This window comes from Hyalella azteca, unplaced genomic scaffold (assembly GCF_000764305.2).
Source record: "Hyalella azteca isolate HAZT.00-mixed unplaced genomic scaffold, Hazt_2.0.2 contig13161, whole genome shotgun sequence".
NCBI classification, from domain to species: domain Eukaryota; kingdom Metazoa; phylum Arthropoda; class Malacostraca; order Amphipoda; family Hyalellidae; genus Hyalella; species Hyalella azteca.
Window position 1 is genome coordinate 134,374 of NW_025943092.1, and position 19,453 is coordinate 153,826.

Consider the following 19,453-nt stretch of genomic DNA (forward strand, 5'->3'; position numbering starts at 1 on the left):
GAATTTTGTGTACACAGATAGCATGGCACCGCCAGCAAGCGTCTGTGTCTTCAAAGACCAGAAGAATATTCAGGGATAACTGGTGCAGTTTTTGCGGAGACGACAGCCGTGTTATGCCTTGGTAGGATTAAGGGTACTAATTAACTTCCGTATACAATATTATGTTATTACCGATCTAACGCAAGAATTAAATGAAGATCGCCAAACTTGATTCTCAATTGCTCAATACCCTTAATCATAACAATACAATACCCATAACAATACCCTTAATCATAACTCATGCAGAAACTGCAAAAATTTTCGATATTTCTGCGTAGCTGTTCACACAACTATAAGTGCCATCTAGTGCTCTAATAACGGCCATCCAGGCAATTACAGAAGCCCTTGCACTGATTACAGAGAAAAATAATATATTCTACGGATTCAGTCAACTTATAGAAGCCTTTGCACTAATTATATAAAAATATGACATTTTACAGATCCAGTCAACTTACAGGAGCCTTCGCACTAATTACAGAGATAAATAGGATATGTCGTAAGCTCAGTCGAGTAACCGAAGCCCCGGCTATTGTAGGAGAGACGACTGCGGCTGCTGGAAAAAAGCCCCTCACAGCTGTTAAAAATAATTTTGCGGTCGTTAAAAAGACCCTTGCGGCCGTTAAAAAGACCCTCGTTACCGTTACAAGTACCCTTGCGGCCGTTAAAAAGTCCCTCGTGGCAGTTAAAAAGACCATCGCGTCCGTTAAAAATCTAATCATGGCCGTTAAACCGGCACTTGCAGCGCTTGAAAAAAACCGTCTTGGCCATTAAAAGACACTCTGATTAATTCAAGAAGCCATGGCATTGCTGGGCAGCTTGGACGTATCTCCTGCATCTGGATCTCGTAGCCAAGGATATGGCTGCGCCTATATAAGCGGAGGTCACGCACACCGAGGGCAGTCGCACGTCGTTAGTAACGGAGTCATCATGAGGCTGGTAAGCGTACGTGAGGCATGTCTTATTAGGGCCTGTACAATTAATATAGAAGCAGAGTCTCATTGACAGCTGGGGAATGGAGGAGAGATGTTGAGGGAGAAAGAAAAATACTGAAGAAGGCGAGAATGTCAGGATTTTCGGTATGATCTTACAATGTTTAGAAACTGACGCGTGGAAGTAAATGAGTGGGCTCATGTGCTTGAAAAATATTTTGAAAATTATTTTTGGAAAGTTTTGCAGCTCAAACTTGAAGAAAAATTGGCATCGGAATGTTGAATAAATAATTTGACGGGTCAATCTGGGTGTCAGTCTCCCTGGGAAAATTATAGGTATGTTTTTTGGGACTTAAAAATAATCTTCAACAACTTGAGTTGTCCGGCTGAAGTTATGTTGTTGTCAAGTTATGTAGTCTGGCTGAATATCTCCCCTAAAGACGATTATCATTTATTTTCCGAGAAGAGTTGAAACGGATTTAATACACAGAACTATTTTCAGGCCTATTCGCTCGTACGAAGTGTTAAGCGATTATACAAAAAATTACAACAAATATGAATCAAAGGAATCGACACAAAAATTTTTTCGAAGCTAACGACGTTCTCACGCTTTTTTTTCTCTGACTGCATATGTCCTGGTATGATCCGTGCGGCTCTGCAGGTGTTTGGCAAACGAATTTATCTTCATGTTCTAAATCCATAAAACAATTTAGAAAATTGGTTTATATATGTATATTAAACATAGCGCCGAGAATATGCGGTGACATAGGACGGTATATCTACGATTTTTAGTGTTAGAATCATTTGTCGACCAAAAAAGAAGGTGAAAACTTTCGATTACAAAAATTATATCGTATTTTCGATTAGCAGGTAAACCTGATTTCACCACTGTTAGAGAAATAATTGATTTCGTATTTTTATAATTTTGTACTTTGTACTTTTGCATCAATAACCCCGGAAATTTAAGTATCATGTTATCAATAATCCAGTTAAAAATAGTAAAAGAAATGCACGGAGATAAATGACAGTCGTGCCCAAACTCACATTCTACATAGATCACAGAACTTCCATTTGAATTTCGTTTCAAAATATAGATTTTTTCGAATTGCGAAGTAAATTTATAATGAAAAAGTATAAATCAAATTTAAATTTCGATCCAATCATTTATACTGAGTTTTTCGATGCTATAAAATCTCCCACCAAGAATGATTGAATTTTCAGGTCCAGCATATATCCAGACACGATAAGTATCCTGGATACGGTCCTCACCATCCTCTATATATATATATATATATATATGCGGCGCATGATTTTAAACACACAATCAAAAAACCTTTGACAAATTATAGAATATTTCCAAATTATCAATTATATCAATATTGAAATTCAGTGTTTCCTTCATAAATTTAAGCTGTTTCTAATTTAAATTATATCTAATTAAGTTTTTACAGCGACGAAAATTTCCTTCCAATAATATTCACATGATTTAGATAACGGGATTGATTTTCAACTAACTGTAACTAAGACGCTTGTTACGTGACTCGTGATGCTCGTTAAGTGACTCGTGATGATCGTTACCTGACTCGTGATGATCGTTACGTGACTAGTGACGCTCGTTACGTGACTCGTGACGCTCGTTACCTGACTCGTGATGATCGTTACGCGACTCGCGACGCTCGTTACGCGACTCGTGACGCTCGTTACGCGACTCGTGACGCTCGTTACGCGATTCGTGACGCTCGTTACGCGACTCGCGACGCTCGTTACGCGACTCGTGACGCTCGTTACGCGACTCGTGACGCTCGTTCCGTGACTTGCGACGCTCGTTACGCGACTCGTGACGCTCGTTACCTGACTCGTGACATTCGTTCTGTGACTCGTGACGATCGTTACGCGACTCTTGACACTCGTTCTGTGACTCGTGACGCACGTTATGTTACGGGAATAAAAGTAAAACTGATAGTAACAATAATGATAATAAAAATAAGGTTTATAATATTATTAATAATAATATTATCAATATTTATAATAATTGTAACAAACTGGGGAAAAAATATCAATACCGGTGTATTATCCGTTGTACCAGAGTTGCCATACTGAAGTTTGTTGGAGAAGCTCTGGAGTATTCATCCATCAAACTTTATTGGGTGGAGGCAGCAAACTTAATTGGGATTCCAGGCACGAGTTTCGTTCCATTTGCGGTCATTTGAGGGCAGTTTAGCTGCCCCGATAAAAATCAGGAAATGTGTTGATCGCCGATTGCCCGGCGCTGATAAGGCTCCCGTTTTTAATTGAAATACATGCACTCGCGAGAGCTATATTGGATCTGAAATGCAATTACGCAGGATGAAGCATGGCCATTTATTATTATTGAAATGATAATCAAACGCGATGTTATTTTTTAGTGCTAGTTCATTCAGTTATTAGATTTAGATTTTCAAAATTCGCTGTTAATTGCGAGTTCAGCATGAGGTTTTCAGCTACCATGTGTCCGGGAATAAGATTCATTGCATAATCTGCAACTTTCAATTTAAAACTAAATTCAAGACTCAAACTAGCAAATTGTGTTAAATTAAACCAAAACCTGCTCACATGTTTAAATACTATTAAGAAGTTAAATTTCATCGTCTACTGAAAGACGTGGAATCAAAAAGAAGCAAATTGCATGGCTCGTTTTGCACCTAGGCTTTAATTTGCCCAAAGTATATTAACTTACATTTACTTGCATTTTACTGGCGCGGTATATTGGTTCACAGTTCTTGTGACGGACCGAAAAACTCGTCGAATTTTACCGAAACTTTCATCACTTAACGTCGCCTGATAATCGAATTCAGTTATTTCTTATGGCCTTTTTTCTCATGGCTTCTTGACGATCGAGTCCTTAACTGGACGACAAAAACGAACGAAAATCGACTCTTTAACCTGCCGCCGGCCTTCATCTGTCACAATAAGATGTGTACCAGATTTCAGCATTCAGTGTCAAGGGCTTCACTTCATGGCTCGTGTTCGTGAAAGTGCGAGGAGGCCCTGCACTTCATTAGCGAGTTTAATTGATGCCTTATAAACGGTGGTCGTGATAAGCGGCTGTGTGTGCTCTACGTCTGCGTTTTGTTGGACGAGTGTAGCGCTGCCAGAGATGCTTCATTGTCAGAGCGCCAACGCGGCGCCGCAGAGCAAAGGTCGGGCGCTCGAGCATGACTGGAAAATTTCTTGTGTAAATTAACTTAGGAAATTTTGAAATTTGCTGTTCTGAAACTAGGAAATCTTTCTCTGATCCTTGGAATTAAGAGGGATTACTTTCATTTCCTTTTGGGCTTGTGCTCATTGGTTTGCATCAGTTACATTGAAAAAAATATTTGCAACTGGGCTGTTATAATGCTATTGTAAACAACTTAAAACAAGGCAGTTGATGTTGGACAGAATCAAGATTTCAAAATTTAAAAGTTTTAGCTATTTTACTGTAGACTATTCATCCAAAAATATAAAGTTCCTGAAATATCAATATTTGAATGAAGATAGATGTATTGAATGAAGTTCCATTTGTATATACAAGGAAATTTTTTTAAATATTTCATTTAACCCACAAGGTGATCTTTCGAATGATTGATTGCAGTAAGAAATATGTCGGCTCCACATCCGACTTTAAAACAAAATAATAAGTTTCAACAAGTACCAAAAAATAATAGGTACCTGTCGAAACTTATTATTTTATTTTCGTTATACAACCACTGGCAAACGCTAACGAGTTCGAACCTAGACTGCAACACATTTGAAAAATTCAAGTTCCGACAGGGTGAACAACGCTTCCAAGCAACATATTCTGAAATAACTACGATTCCAGTTCATAATATTCATTCCCCCGCGCACAGGTGATATCAGCAGCGGCATTGCTCGTGACGGCAACATGCGCGGTGGCAGCGCAGTCATACGTGGCACCCGCACCAGTTTTCCCGCCCAAATTCATCACGGTGGTCAAAGAGTCCAGGCAGGACCCTACCGCCTCAGGCGAACACAGCTCATTCTTTGAAGCGTCCAACGGCCTCGTCGTCAGGCAGAACGGAAGCAGCGGTGCGAATGGAGAAGCCATCATCGAGGGAGGCTACAGGTAGAAGACAAATTCTGTTGCAAATTAATCAAAGGTATTCATTGGCTAGTCATTAGCCGTTTATAATTGATTGATGTCCTGAACACGGTCATCTGTCAGTAGTGATGTTATTTTAAGAGATATTAATTACGGGTATAAAATTTAATAAGGCACGATAGAAGAACTAGCCAGGCCCACAAACAAAATTCTGAACCCAGCTGCTACAATCAATCAATTTAAACGAAGCTCACACATGAAATTTTAGACTACTACTACTACTACTAACTACTTCTAGGTTATAATATTTTCACTCGATAATTATGATCAGCATTTCCAATAATTCAACGGGACTTGAAAAAAATTGATACAATTCCCGTAAAAACGAACAGAAGAGAGAATCATAATCATTTTGTAAGAATATCGCTCTTCCAGTTACGTTCAAGAAGACGGTTCGGTCGTTGCGTTGACGTTCATCGCAGACAAAGGAGGTTACCAGCCAAGCTCCGATCTTCTACCCGTCGGACCTCCCATTCCTGCTCACTCACTCCTGCAGATTGAGAGAGCACGAGCGCAGAAGATCGAACGCCGTGAGAGTGAAGAGTTGCCCAGTTCCTACCTACCTCCTCAGGCGCGTTATTCAGCCCCAACTACTACTACGCAGCAATACACTGAAGTACCAATCTCTGCGTATAGTAGAACCACCAGGCGACCATATACACAAGCTTCCACTACTTATAGACGCTACACTATATCTACGTCAACTGACGAGCCACTCGCAACAACAACTACCACCACAGAAGTTCCTGTCCCTGAAAAAGAAGATGATTCTGAAGAAATAGTGACCTACTATTTGACCCCATCAACAACTCAGGTACCTACAACAACCACTACCACCACCACAGAAGTTCCTGTACCTAAGGAAGAAGATGAGTCTGACGAAATAGTGACCTACTATTTGGCCCCATCAACGACTCAAGAACCTACAACAACCACCACTACCACAGAAGTTTCTGTCCCTGAGGAAGAAGATGATTCTGAAGAAATAGTGACCTACTATTTGGCCCCATCAACGACTCAGGAACATATTCCAACAACAACTACTACAGAGCTTTCTGTCCCTGAAGAACAAAAAGATGAATCTGAAGAAATAGCGACCAACTATTTGCCACCGTCAACAACTCAAGAACCAGCCGCCTCATTAGTCCCCACCGAAACCGAAGAAGAAGCGGAGTCTGAAGAAATAGAGACTTATTATTTGCCACCATCAACAACCCAAGAACCAACGACAACCACCACCACAACCGAGGCCCCTGTCCCTGAAGAACACACTGAGTCTGATGAAATAGAGAATAACTATCTGCCTCCGTTAACAACTCAAGAACCAACGGCTACCTCTGCCCCAACTGAGGCACCTGAGCCCGCAGATGAGTCAAATGAAACAGAGACAAATTACTTACCCCCGTCACCCACTCAAGAACAAACGACCACCACCATAACTGAGGCTTCCGCAAACGAAGAAGAAAACGAGTCGGATGAAATCAATTCTTATTATTTGCCCCCATCAACGACTCGAGAGCCATCACCCACGACAACAGAAGCTCCTAAAACGACTCTTCGCCGATTTTTCCCAAGATTTGGAGGGACTTATTTCTCACCGAGGGTAAACTTTAAACCAAGATCATATACTACAACCCCCAGACCCAGATCGTACACAACACCTCGCTCATATACAACACCTCGTCGGTCGTACACGATCCCTCGCCGGTCATACACCAGGCGTCCATACCTTCTGTACAAAGCACCGAGAAAAATTGTTATCAATCAATTTCAACCCCGCACTATTAATATTCCTTTCGACTCTTCTAACAAAGCAGTGCTGGTTGACGACAGCAACGACAAAGTTCCATCTCACGCAACCCAAGTAAATGAGGAAGTAGCGGTTCATGAAACTGATCAAAAGCAGGAAGAACTTAAGCTATCTATAACTGTTAATTCAGCCGCACTTGTTACTGGATCTGAGGATGTAATTGAAATAGTGACTGAATATGGGTCAATAGATGCTGGAAATATCCAAGAACCGTCAGTGGAGAACGATATTATAGAAGAAACGAGTCAATCCACAAATTTGCAAGAAGATACTGTTACTGAGAGGTCTGTATTTGCAGCAGAAGACGCTTTGCTCGGTGAAGTTATCTCCGGATCGCCTGACTCTTCTGAGTCATTAGTCTCTGCGCTTTTTGATGACGAAACTGCTGATGCACCAGGCGTGGCAAACGAGGTTTTGCTCACTGATTCGGACGGTGTCGCCTTAGCAATAGATGCACCTACATCAGACACCACTGAAGCAGCAGTGCCTGAGACTGGATTTGAAAGAGTATCTCTCAAAGAACCAACCGAAACAGTAGAAACACCGCTGAATCAAAATGTGGAACCTGTAGATGATGTATCTGCATCTGACACCACTGAAGCAACAGTGGCCGAGATTGCGTCAGAAATAGTTTCTGTTGAACCAAATGAAGCAGTTGAACCGGTGTTCAGCCAAATTGTTGAACCAGCGGATGGAGTACCTGCACCTGACACAACTGAAGCATCTGTGGGAGAAATTGATGCAGTCTCGGTTGCAGAATTCAGTGACATCCTAGAAACAGAGATCAGTCAAAGCGGGGTACTTGCAGATGAAACAATTCCGGAAACAACTGAAATATCAGCGGCTGAGACTGATGCAGCAACATTATCTGTTGAAGAAGCAGTTGAACCATTAGTCAGTCAAAGTGTGATTCCTTTTGATGAGGTCATTGCATCAGTTAACAATGAAGCTACGGTGGCAGACTCTGCTACAACTAACATAGATGTTGGGCCAGTTGAAGCAATTGGAGGAGTGATCAATCAAAATATTGTGGCACCTGCAGATGAAGTACCCACATCTAACATCGCTGAAGCATCAGTATCAGAGACTGCAACAGAAAGCATTGCGGTTGAAGAACCGGTTGAATCAGTTCCATCACTGATAAGTCATGATGTTTCATTAAATGATGCTAATATAGCTTCTGATTTAGCAAACAGCCCGACAACTGTGCAGGTATCAGAAGTTTCATCGACTGGATCTTCTCATGCAACTGTGAACACTTTTCAAATCGTGACCGAAGGTGCATTTGAGAGTGTTGAAAGAATTGACATTGAAGAACCGCATCAGCTAGTAGGAGCTCTAAAGGATTTAGCAGCTGAGACAGGATCTTTTGGATTAGAAAGTACAAGTGAGTTAGCTTCTGATTCTCCAAGTCAACAATTTCAAACACTCAGTGAGGTGTTTCAAGCTATAGGAGGTGTAGATGAAGCTCAAGTTCCTGCAGAATTTCAAGCTCCAGTCCAACCTAGTGCGCCTCAACCGAGATCCTTTACAATTTTCCGAAGTTCCGAGGATGATTCGGAAAATTTAGCAACAATCTCACGGACCTCAAATGGAGTCCTCAATACTGTCGATAACAGTGATAACAGTCTAATTGAAATTAAACAGGCTTTGGAAAGATTTGATTCTCTAGACGATGCCTTGTCTCGTGAGAGAGACAGCAGTGCCCTGTCAGGTTTCGGAGCATCCCTGCTTAAACCACAGCACAGTGTTCACACGGACCTCGGAGGAGTGGTGGAATCCTTAAGAAGGTTCGAATCTAGAGAGAGTTTTGAGAATAAAACCATCGATAACTCACCAGAGGTTAATTCAACAGAACACTTTTCAAGCACGGAAGATCTGTTTGATGACTTGGCACCTTCATCTGCTTTTAGCTTATTTTCCGAAGTTTCACAGGCCAAGCTACCCTCAGGCACTGAAGACGAACAGACTTTCTCTTCGTCAAGCCTAACGCAAGCTTTAGTCCTCAATTCGTCGGTATCGTCTTTAGAAGATTCTACTGATTCTCCGCTAGACGATATATTCAATTCCATAGAAGTCACAACAGAATTTGATCCAGAAACATGAGTCAAGTAAACTTGTCAATGCTTTAGATTTTTAGACTTAAAACAGCTGTGGTGCTCATTGCAAGCTATCTGTGCTTGCAATGAGCTGTGGTGCTCATTGCAAGCTATCGTCACGGCCACATGAAACGTCTTTGTCTTAGAAGACAACTAGCAACTTAAGATAGAAGGACAAATGTTGTAAGTTATTTATTTTATCTCTCTCCTATTCTTGCCTAACGCATTTAACTTTATTTACTGAGAACGACTGCGTTGACAAGGTTTTGTCCATTACTTATATTATCAGTTTTGTCCATTACTTAATTTTAATTTCGCAATAAAGAGCTATGTTATAAATTTTTAATTTTCTTTTCCCTTCGTCTCCTAATGAACACAAAATATAATTTATTTATTAAGCAATTTGTGGTTCCAAATAAATGTTCATTCAGTTTAGCCATGCTTCATATGTTAATATCATCACTCACAATTAAGAAATTCCATTCAAATTAAACTCTGCGACAAAAACTTGGGACTGAAATATAATCAAAGGTTCATGCAATTATTGAACAGAATATTTATTCTGTCATGCGTGTATAGATTATGGCCTGGCCACAAGATTTGGTTCCATCGCTGCCAAAAAATTCGATGAAAGTATTAGCCAATAAATTGACACATTGAAGATTGGACGGCGCTGATTGGTTCTTATTTTAAAGTCGTCGTTTCAATAATCGAGAAAATCTCATACCACATACAAATTCACAATCTGTCGTGAAGTCTCTAGGGTAATCTTTATATGTTCATAGTAATCCGTACCGTAGTGAATGCCAGTAAGTATAGTTACTTTGATCGAAAAGTAATCACTATCGGCAGAACTGGCTCGACTCTTGTATTCTTAACTACTATTCTAATTCTCTATGAGTATCCAGCAATTTGCCGCCTTACGTGTGACATTTCACCTATGAATATATACAGTTATTTCATTCTTTGTATTTTATATGGAAGTGTTATCTTGTATCAGAATTTTGCGTTATCGTGGATAAAAAAGCTCCTAATGAGTCGCTTCGAGTTTGACTTACAACATTTATGTCACCTTTATGAAGCCCACAAGAGAAATCCTCTTACTTAAAAAAATTTTAAATTTCATGAGCATATTGACGTATTAATTTTAGATCGAATAATTGTGACTTATTTTTGAAGTAACTCATGCAATGGATAATACGCTCATCCTGCACAAAAGAAAGGAACAGTTTATTCATATTAATACACTTTCTTAAGACAAGCAGGAATAGCCAAAAGTACCGTCAAAATGAAGATTTCAATGGTAAGCTCCGTTAAAAAATTATATTATCTGAAATATTTTCACACCATTTCTTATGATAATGTACATAACGAAGTGGAACAATGCAAGTCGCACTATGGTTGAGAGTACACCCGGAGTATTTCATTAGTTAAACGCACAACGGATAAGATGAAAAAATGTTGATCTGATTAATAAATTAATACAGGTAGCATTTCCACCTAGAAAATTTTCATCGCTGCATGACACTGTCCTCTGCGCTGGCTTAAGATTGCCCAACTCCAAGGCTAAAATAAAGAATTGTGAGAAGAAGTTTGATAATTTCCTCGAATTTTGATTTTTATGCAGTAATTTGTTAGCTTCTACGTACGTGTACGCAGTAATTTTGTACACACAAAAAAAATATTGGCATATGGTTGTTGTTCTCCTAAACATTAAATTTTTTTCTTATGTATGATCGATCGAAGACCAAATAGGAAAGAAAGGAACAAAGACTTAAAAAAAGAAGAGCAGATGCTGATGAATTTAGTTTCGCGGCCTCGGCTGTGTGAGCCTCAGAGATCGAATTCATTATTGTGTTCATAGGCCTTCCACTAGAAACGTATCGCGTTTTTCTTTGCTTCCACAAGTTGCCGATCATCGAAAACATTAATTTAATATTTATTCTGTTCCACAGAATTAAAAATTTTTTTTATGGGATATGGCAACAATAGTTTACTTTCTGCTCATCTGATTTTGGTATAATTCCATCATCTTATTTTGGTACAATTCAATTAGACTTTGCAGTTCGAATATATAACGCAAGATCCGCCATACACAAAGAACGTACATTATTCATACATTCTACAAGGATATCCTATTGATATCCATTAATTTTACATCAATTCGCTGTACGTTTCATTTGCATTTAGGGTTTTATTTGAATTTAGGAAGTGAAGGAGTGATTAAAACAGGAAAATATTAAAAAAATTAATTATTGAAAAGTGAATGAAGCGTTATTTTCTCCCAAACGAAGACTTGATAAAGGTTTTCGTTCATATACGCGAGGGTTCAGTTTTTAAAGTTTATATGAGAGTGAAGGACAATTCACTCACATTCAATTCACTCGCATTATTTCAATTAGAAATTCATTTTCTTCTGTTATGTCAAGATGAAACTTCTTTACGACCAAATTAATCGTGATAAAGATTATATGACATATATTCTAAGTTAAAAAAACATTCAATTCTTATTTATTCATTCATTTCTCAAATCAAACTTCAAACACAATTTGTTACCCACATTTGATACCCGAGTTCTGAATAGTCTTCATGACATGTGTAGCATTTTTAAAAATCCATAATTCAAAGAAGTTTCCTAACTTTCATTCAATTTATATATTGAACTTTCCGTGTTCTAGCAGATTCTTATTGAAAAGAATATATGCATTCTTATAGGCGCATTGATTCGTTGTCTGAAAGGATGAATGAAATCTACAATAATTTGGATGTAAGAATGAATAATATTATGTCTGTTCACTACACTGGCGCTGGAGAATGAGACAAGTTTCATTTATTAGCACAGCACAGCATAGCATCTTAGTCGTTGAAGAAATAGGCCTGTCGCCGATCTTAGTAGGTACTTTCCGTGACTTGTTCACAGTTAAACTGGCCTTTTGCCCAGATTTTTTCAACCGACGTTGGTTTCCATCATCACTGGACTTTTACTATTTCCGTAGGGTGCTGGATATTTCAAGACCGAACATATACTTTTGCATAGACTTGTCTAGTTTATCCTTAAACGCGTTCATAACGGGAGGCTGTTATAACGCCCGACTTGAAAGGGAGGCTGTTCCACATGTCCTTGACTCGAAGCGAGAAGAAATGTTGTCACGTGGATGAATTGCACCGCAGTTTTACTAGCTTGTAATTGTGGCCTCTGATGTTAGTTGTTGTTTTAAATTATAGAAATCCTTCTGGGAGTTTGTATAAACCATGAGTATACATGAATACATTCTTCAATGAGGTCACCAAGCAAACGTCGTAACAGAGACGTAGAAGCTTCAAAATCTTTTATCTTTCTTCATAAGACTTGCCCTTCAAGCCCTTTAAGCCTGGAACTATCCTTGTTGCACGTCTTTGAACACTGTCGACTAAATTTGTGTCATTTGCAAGTATTGGTGACCATACGGCGTTTCCCCAAACTATTACACTTCAAAAATCTTCAATGCGTCAATTCTGACGGCTAATGCATAGGCCTATATGTTATGGATCAAAATCATTTATGTAAAATACCCTGCAGTTTAAGATAATTATTTTTTATATCCAGTCATTGTTTAAGTCTCTTGAAATTCTAAATGTCAAACCATATATAATCAAATATATAGTTTATATAAATATAATCAAATATAGTTAACTGTCAACTGGCCACTTTGACATCTTTGACACTCGCGTGTAAAAGAAATAGATACTCCTGAATTCCATAGAAAAATTGTGTATAGAAGAAAATGGCATTTGAATGGGTTAAACTAATGTAAAGTGGAAATGGCGCGCCCTAAAATTTATTTAGTATCATAATATAATTTTAATTCCACACTTGGACTAGTAGTAGGGGCTCTTAAACACAATATTGCGTTTAATGAATAAAATGTGCAATTAAGACGATAGAAAAACGTGTGCTGGATTGAGAGTTGAGGCAATGCCACAATGACAGAAAGTTTAGAGTGCTGCGGATGAAATTAATTGTAAATTTCTTCAATTCACAACCTGCCATGTCTCATTAATAATTCTTATTAATTGTATTAGATTCATTGACAGCCTCATTAACTGTAACTCGGTCGTAAAATCAAGAATGAAAGTACAGTTCGCTCCTGAAGATTCCAGCAGTTAACAATGCTTTTGAAATAATTTCTATTGTCTGAATTTCTAAAACTTCTAACAATATTTAAAATTCGCAAATAGGTTTAAAACATAGAAGGCTATAACGCTGTTAAAGCGATGAATAAGTACAAGACATAGAAGACTATAACGCTGTTTTAATTATTATGTCTGGTCTCCCGAAATCCTGGGCGGTCCATTCAACGTTGTGATAATAATTTGACTTAAGAGGAGGGTAACTATCAGTAATTTTACTGGATACGACAAGTTTCCTTTATGTAAGAATGTTTTTTTCGCATAATTAAGGTATGAGTTAAGGTTACTTCTTCTCCTCAACTTTGTTGGGAAGTAAATACGGGTAAACTATGCGATGAAGGGAAGGGAATAGGATGTATGTTAATTGTTATACTAGCTAGCGTCGACAATCAAGAATAGCAAGAGGTCAAAATAGCTCTGAAAGAAATGTTCATATTATTCAAAATAAATGAGGAACTTCCAACAAATGGTTAGATAAGAAAAAATTTCAAACTCTGTAGATTACCTAAAGTTACCTAAACATGTTTAATGTTTGTACAAAAGGATGCCCTATTGCTATTGTTGTATATTGATCTCATATATAACGGCTAATTAACTAAAAAATTTGTTTTGTGTTATCACAAAATTTTGTAAAGCAAGTGCATCAGAGGACGAAAAGAAAACAGTGGTAGATTTGAAATTTAGAACATTTATTTGACTTAGTGCCATAGCAATACCGTCAGACAAACCAATCTTTGAACAAAAACCATTGCAAGTTTTTTCAAATTAAACTAATTTCTGATAATTTTGCCAATTGAAAAATTAATTACTCGCAACCAAATACATTTATTTCTGTAGTGTATGCATGACACGAAAGATATCAGAGATACTGATTTCCTACACCCGAAATAGAAACGTCGTAATATGAGTATTTTAGCGCAATTTTTCTACATTTCCAGCAATAGCATGACAAAACTGCAGTGGTGTTAACCGATTGTTAGTGCGACAAGAACAATTCATGAAGGTAACAGTATGTTATTTTTGACACCAAAAAGCTAACCCAAGTTAACTCCAAAAAAGTTGAACAAATTTAACTCAGTACTCACTGCAGTGAGTGACAGAGAGCGCATTTTCTCGTCGACGAAAACGTGAAGTCACGGACGGACAGACAGACGGACGGACAGACGGAGCATTTTTTCCATAAATGAGGAAATGCGCTAAAACGCTAACTAACCGAAGATATGTTAGTTAACCGACAGGAGCAATTATAGAAGGTAAGTTATTTTTGACAAGATTGGGATGAGGAAGTCAAGCCCTGCAGTGATTTAGAGCCGTACGATTGCTGGCCAAAAGACGACCATTGATGTGTTTCCAACAAACCGATCGCGATGTTTGAAGAGGCATTTAGAAGCAGTGTTTATGTTCCCTGCTGATGAAATTACACGGAATTTGCAGAAATAAATCGCCCTTGAAAAGCAATGACGAACGTGAGGTAGCTGGGCTATTCATCGTCATTCATCATCCCGCTCGCCTGATTCATCAGCTGATACTGGCTGCGTGATGCGCTTGAATGGAAGGTGTTGATATTACAATATCAAAGGTTGGCTTAAAGACGTTTTAGCCCATTTAAAGGCCAATGGGAGACCAATCGGTTGTAGAGGCTGTGGCAAATTTGATCATAATCTTGATCAATTCTTCACCATCTCAATAAGAAACCTAAACTCAGCAAAAGTCTCACAAAAAGTTTTGAGTTCCTCACACATGACGAGCTGTCCGTTGGCGATTGATTACCTTACAGGCAAAACACTAAAAAAGATATGGCTCTGGGGTCAAGCTCAGAATATTCAGACGCTGATCTCGCAACTGCCGTAGAAACTTTTACCGTGCGCTGGATATAGGGAAAACACTATTTATGTAATCAGCCGTTCATACTACTTACGTGATAGTACGTTATACACAGTGAATGTGAACGTACGTTATTCACTATTTTAGTGAACGTAGCACGGTATAAATATTTACAGAATCATATATTTTCACTATTTACGTGAAATGGGTTCTCACTATTTGCGTGAACGTAAATTCTATGCTATTTACGTTAACGTACATTCTACACTATTTACGTTACCGTACGTTCTACAATATTTACGTGAGCATAAATGAGCGTATATTATATAAGTTCTGCGTTAATCGATCGCCGGCCACGTGTGCATCTTTGTACGTCGTCTCGATTACATATCTTCTGCGAGCTTCACGGAATTCGAGAAACCATGTTAAATTGCGCCGTCTAGTTCTTGAATGAAGTCAAGGCTGTGCGATCGTGGGAATTGTTTGCCCTTTAGATCATCGAATGATGGGTCCTCTTCACTAGAAGTTATCCTGCTGCTGAAGGACTTGTGTTTTTAAACTTTACAATAAGTATAATTAAGCAACATGGACCATTATAACGTCGGGATAATCTAAAAGTGGTTTTGAGAAGTTGAAGTACTAGCTGTTTCATGTCTGCCTGCGGTAGACCATTTGTTGCGAGTCTGTTGCAAATTATATGCTTTATTATACACTTATTATTTATTTGAGTGCTCAGCGCGTGCTTTACTTGATTATATTAGATACTAGTGATTCTAGTTTACTATAAAAAAATTCACATAAGGAAAATAGGAAGAGATGTTGGTTTACAAAAAATCAGGTTAACACAAAACGGATTGCGAGAATTAAAAGAGATTTTTCAACGCCTTTGGCTATAGGTCATTTGGATATGTTAATTTCACGGACAGTATTTTGTCAACATAATTAAGTTTTTGCCTTGATAGAAATATATTCTTAGGAAATTTTACACCTAAGATGGGAAATTCAATATATATGATGAAAAATGAAACAAATAGTTTTCTTTACAAACTAAATTCAACTTCGTTCATTAGGCAAGCGAATGATAATGATCCTTCATGATTAATGTCATTAACAAAAAAGTAGCCAGCATTAACCCAATTGAATCGCTTAATCTGTTCTCGACATCAGCTCTGCCACGACGGTGCAGATGTAATTTTTAAATGGTTTTCTTGCACTCTGCTGTCCAGTCGCACTCCGCGTTTAGCTAGATAGTAATTCAGTTACAAACGATTTTTATACACGAAAACTGTATTCTAATTTTATTGCATAGTATGAATACACTCAATGTCTTCAAGTTTTACACATACGCTGCATAACTTCAAGTTATACGCATACACTGTGTACAACATACGCTGTTTTAAAATTACATTGCTCTCTAATTACATTTTATTTTGATTACCGTTTTTTGGCAAAACACTTCAGCTTCCTGGTGCTTCTATACTATCAGAATATCTTTATGCTTTTGACTTTTACAGTTTCTGTTCGATCGCAATTTTCTTTAACATAAAAGGAAATTTGAAAATAACGAAAGATATGATATAATTCATGATTGATATGATGGACAACAAAGAAAACGAAATAATTCAAAGCAGATATTTTTTTTCAATATTAACCTGAATTGGCGCAGTAAAGAAAATTAATTAAAACGTTGTAACTATATTTCAAATTTGTGGCAAGTTTAGTGCGAGGTTGCGGCCAAATCACGAGATATTGCGACGGTTAGAGCCTCCGGAAAACGCCTGCTGACACCACAAAGCCTGGAATTGCCGTTGCCGCGACAAGTGAAAATAAATGCGGACAACAAAACATGCGTCGAAAAGAGCATTAGCGTCGAGACCTTTGTAAATCTTATCAGAAAGCTGCCTTCACAGGAAAAAGAGTGTGTATTTCAGCCATCTTGAAAGCGAAAGAGCTTAAAAACTAAAATGAACAACGAATTTTCGTTTATTCATGTTTTATGGAAGGTTCACTCGGTACGCGCTGCAGGTACTTTAGTCGTATTGATTTTTCTTGGTGTTTTTTTTTTCAATTTAGTTATTTTATTTATTATTTAGTCAATTTAGTCGTTTTAATAGATTATAAAATGTAAACGAAGTTTAAAAGTTATTAATATTTTATATTATTCAGTTTATTTATTAAGAGGGGCCACTTTCAGGATATTATATATCGAAAGGACGGATATTAAAGGGGGGATTTCATATTTCACAGGCAATCATATAGATATTTCGTCACACGAAAATTATTGTACGCATAACATTCACATCAAGGGATCCAATTTAAATTTTTCAGAGATCTAATATTGTAGCGGATTTATAAGAAAGGACACGTAAGAGAATGCTACTTACTCATATGAGCAGATTTTCGAGATGGAAAAGCGCCGTGAAAGCCTGAATAATTTGCGAAATATTTACTGCAATCCTGAAAGAGCTTGAGGCTTAATCATCCCGAAAGAAAATTATTATCGCAATTCCAAGCCTTCAATTGACCGTCCCAGCTAAAGCGTAAGGTGATTCGCTTGAAAATTTATTCAATGTTTCCTAAGCGGATTATTTTAGTGCGATAATCTAAAAAAAATCTGCAAGCCTGACAAAAAATATAGTATGTGACCAGCTGCTGCATGGTACAATGGCATTCCTGGAAAAGTGTTCCAGCGCTCCATGCAGGATTTACTCCCCAAATTTGCTCCTCCAGATTCTTCAGCATCCGTAATATATCCCGCCATGATCCCTTCACCTTTGCTCCTCAAACAAGGGGATGAATGGCGTGTTCCAGCGCTCCATTGCAGGATTTACTCCCCAAATTTGCTCCTCCAGATTCTTCAGCATCCGTAATATATCCCGCCATGATCCCTTCACCTTTGCTCCTCAAACAAGGGGATGAATGGCCAAAATCTGCACTGCATCGCACACTGGAAGCCGTGCAAGTCCCGCTGGTCCTGACTTTTTCAATCGACTTTCCTGGATTACAGTTTCGTTGAAGTCCATACTGATGACCACTTGTCCGCACCCGAGCAAACATTAAAGGTCAACGCCCAACAAACTTACTCGACGAGGAACATTTGAGGAAAGTTCGTTTTATGTACTGAGAAACTCAAAAAGATAGAAGTGCCTTGTCACTTGCATCGAGGTGGAGCCTAAACTCGGTGTTCACGCGAGCTATTCAATGGATTCTGTGAATGAAACGCAAATCGCGCTTGCGAAGGGCAAACTTACAAGTGATCATTCGAATGTGATCTCAAAACCTGACGAAAATTGGAGCTGCTTCTGCACCGGCCGATCGTAGACCGTACATCAGTCGACCAAACCACAACCGCAATTTTTAATAGGGGAGCACTAAATCGGCCAACATCTGCTCGTTGCAATTGTAACGTTTACTCTTGTATTTGCAGTTAAACTTTCATGACAGTGCGGCATAAAAGTGTTTTTTTTTTTACGATAAATTCTCTAGAATTTAACAACATACATGTTAATGAATAATCACCAATACAATACAAAAGTTTGCATCGACACATGCGATAACGATATGTTATTTGTATTGGCTTGTAATGTCTTCATCACTAAGCAATGTCCATTCGATATGACCTATATGGAGGCGAAGCGTGACATTAGAACGCTGATCAAACGACTATGGAATGATCTAATTTATCTGCAGCAGGATGATGACCGCGCTAATGGTTCGCATGAGAAACAATATTCAAGCACGTTGATCTGGCCAGTGTATGAAACTGGCTGCTGATTCTAAGGGTACACACACAGTGAAAGCAGGTTGCCAGCGTGCTGGTTACCTGCTCAGGCTGGCGCCTGAAACCATAGAATACAGAAGCCCATTCGTACAGGTTTTCACTGTGAACACTTACATTATTATCCTATGTTCATTCTTGTGGCAGGTTGGAGCAGGTTTCCCGCGCGGGTAAACCTGCTTTCACTGTGTGCGTACCCTAAGACAATCTAAATACTGTAGAAATTATTATCCTACAGGCTATCACTGAGTCGTAACGACCTCATTATTTTTCACATTTTTCAGGAAATTCCCAAATCGAATAACTATATAACGAATCTTATAAATTCACTTGCAGCCTAAAATGGAAAGTAGAAAATTTTTTAAAGCATTTCGTGGCTGCTAATAATGATAAACGTTGGGGTTGCGTTGACTGTAGGAGGTACAATCAAGTGAACGTGATTTGGTATCTTTAAAAAAATGCGTAATTATTCCGCGGACTAACTTGAAGTGTCCACAGCATCCGCCCTTGTCAACGGAGGATGACTAATGTATGAAAAAATTTTATGCCCAATAGTTCCCATTGAGGATATCTATATCTATTCCGAGCCCGACCATATCTCCTAGTAAATCTCCATAACTGCAAGATTAAGAACAGAAAATTTCTAATTATTGTATGTGCGAT

General features: G+C 38.4%; 1 protein-coding gene across 1 annotated transcript; it reads left to right on the forward strand.

The window, feature by feature from the left end:
- Positions 1-940: 940 nt before the first annotated feature.
- Positions 941-9,341, forward strand: LOC108675142 (proteoglycan 4). The gene is made up of 3 exons (XM_018163131.2): positions 941-975; positions 4,838-5,073; positions 5,485-9,341. The coding sequence occupies exons 1-3, from the start codon at positions 967-969 to the stop codon at positions 9,023-9,025; spliced, it is 3,786 nt and encodes a 1,261-aa protein (XP_018018620.1). The 5' UTR covers positions 941-966; the 3' UTR covers positions 9,026-9,341.
- Positions 9,342-19,453: the final 10,112 nt, after the last annotated feature.

Coding starts and splice junctions, on each gene's coding strand:
- LOC108675142 (XM_018163131.2), top strand. Junction 5,074..5,484: donor ATCATCGAGGGAGGCTACAG/GTAGAAGACAAA, acceptor TCGCTCTTCCAG/TTACGTTCAAGAAGACGGTT.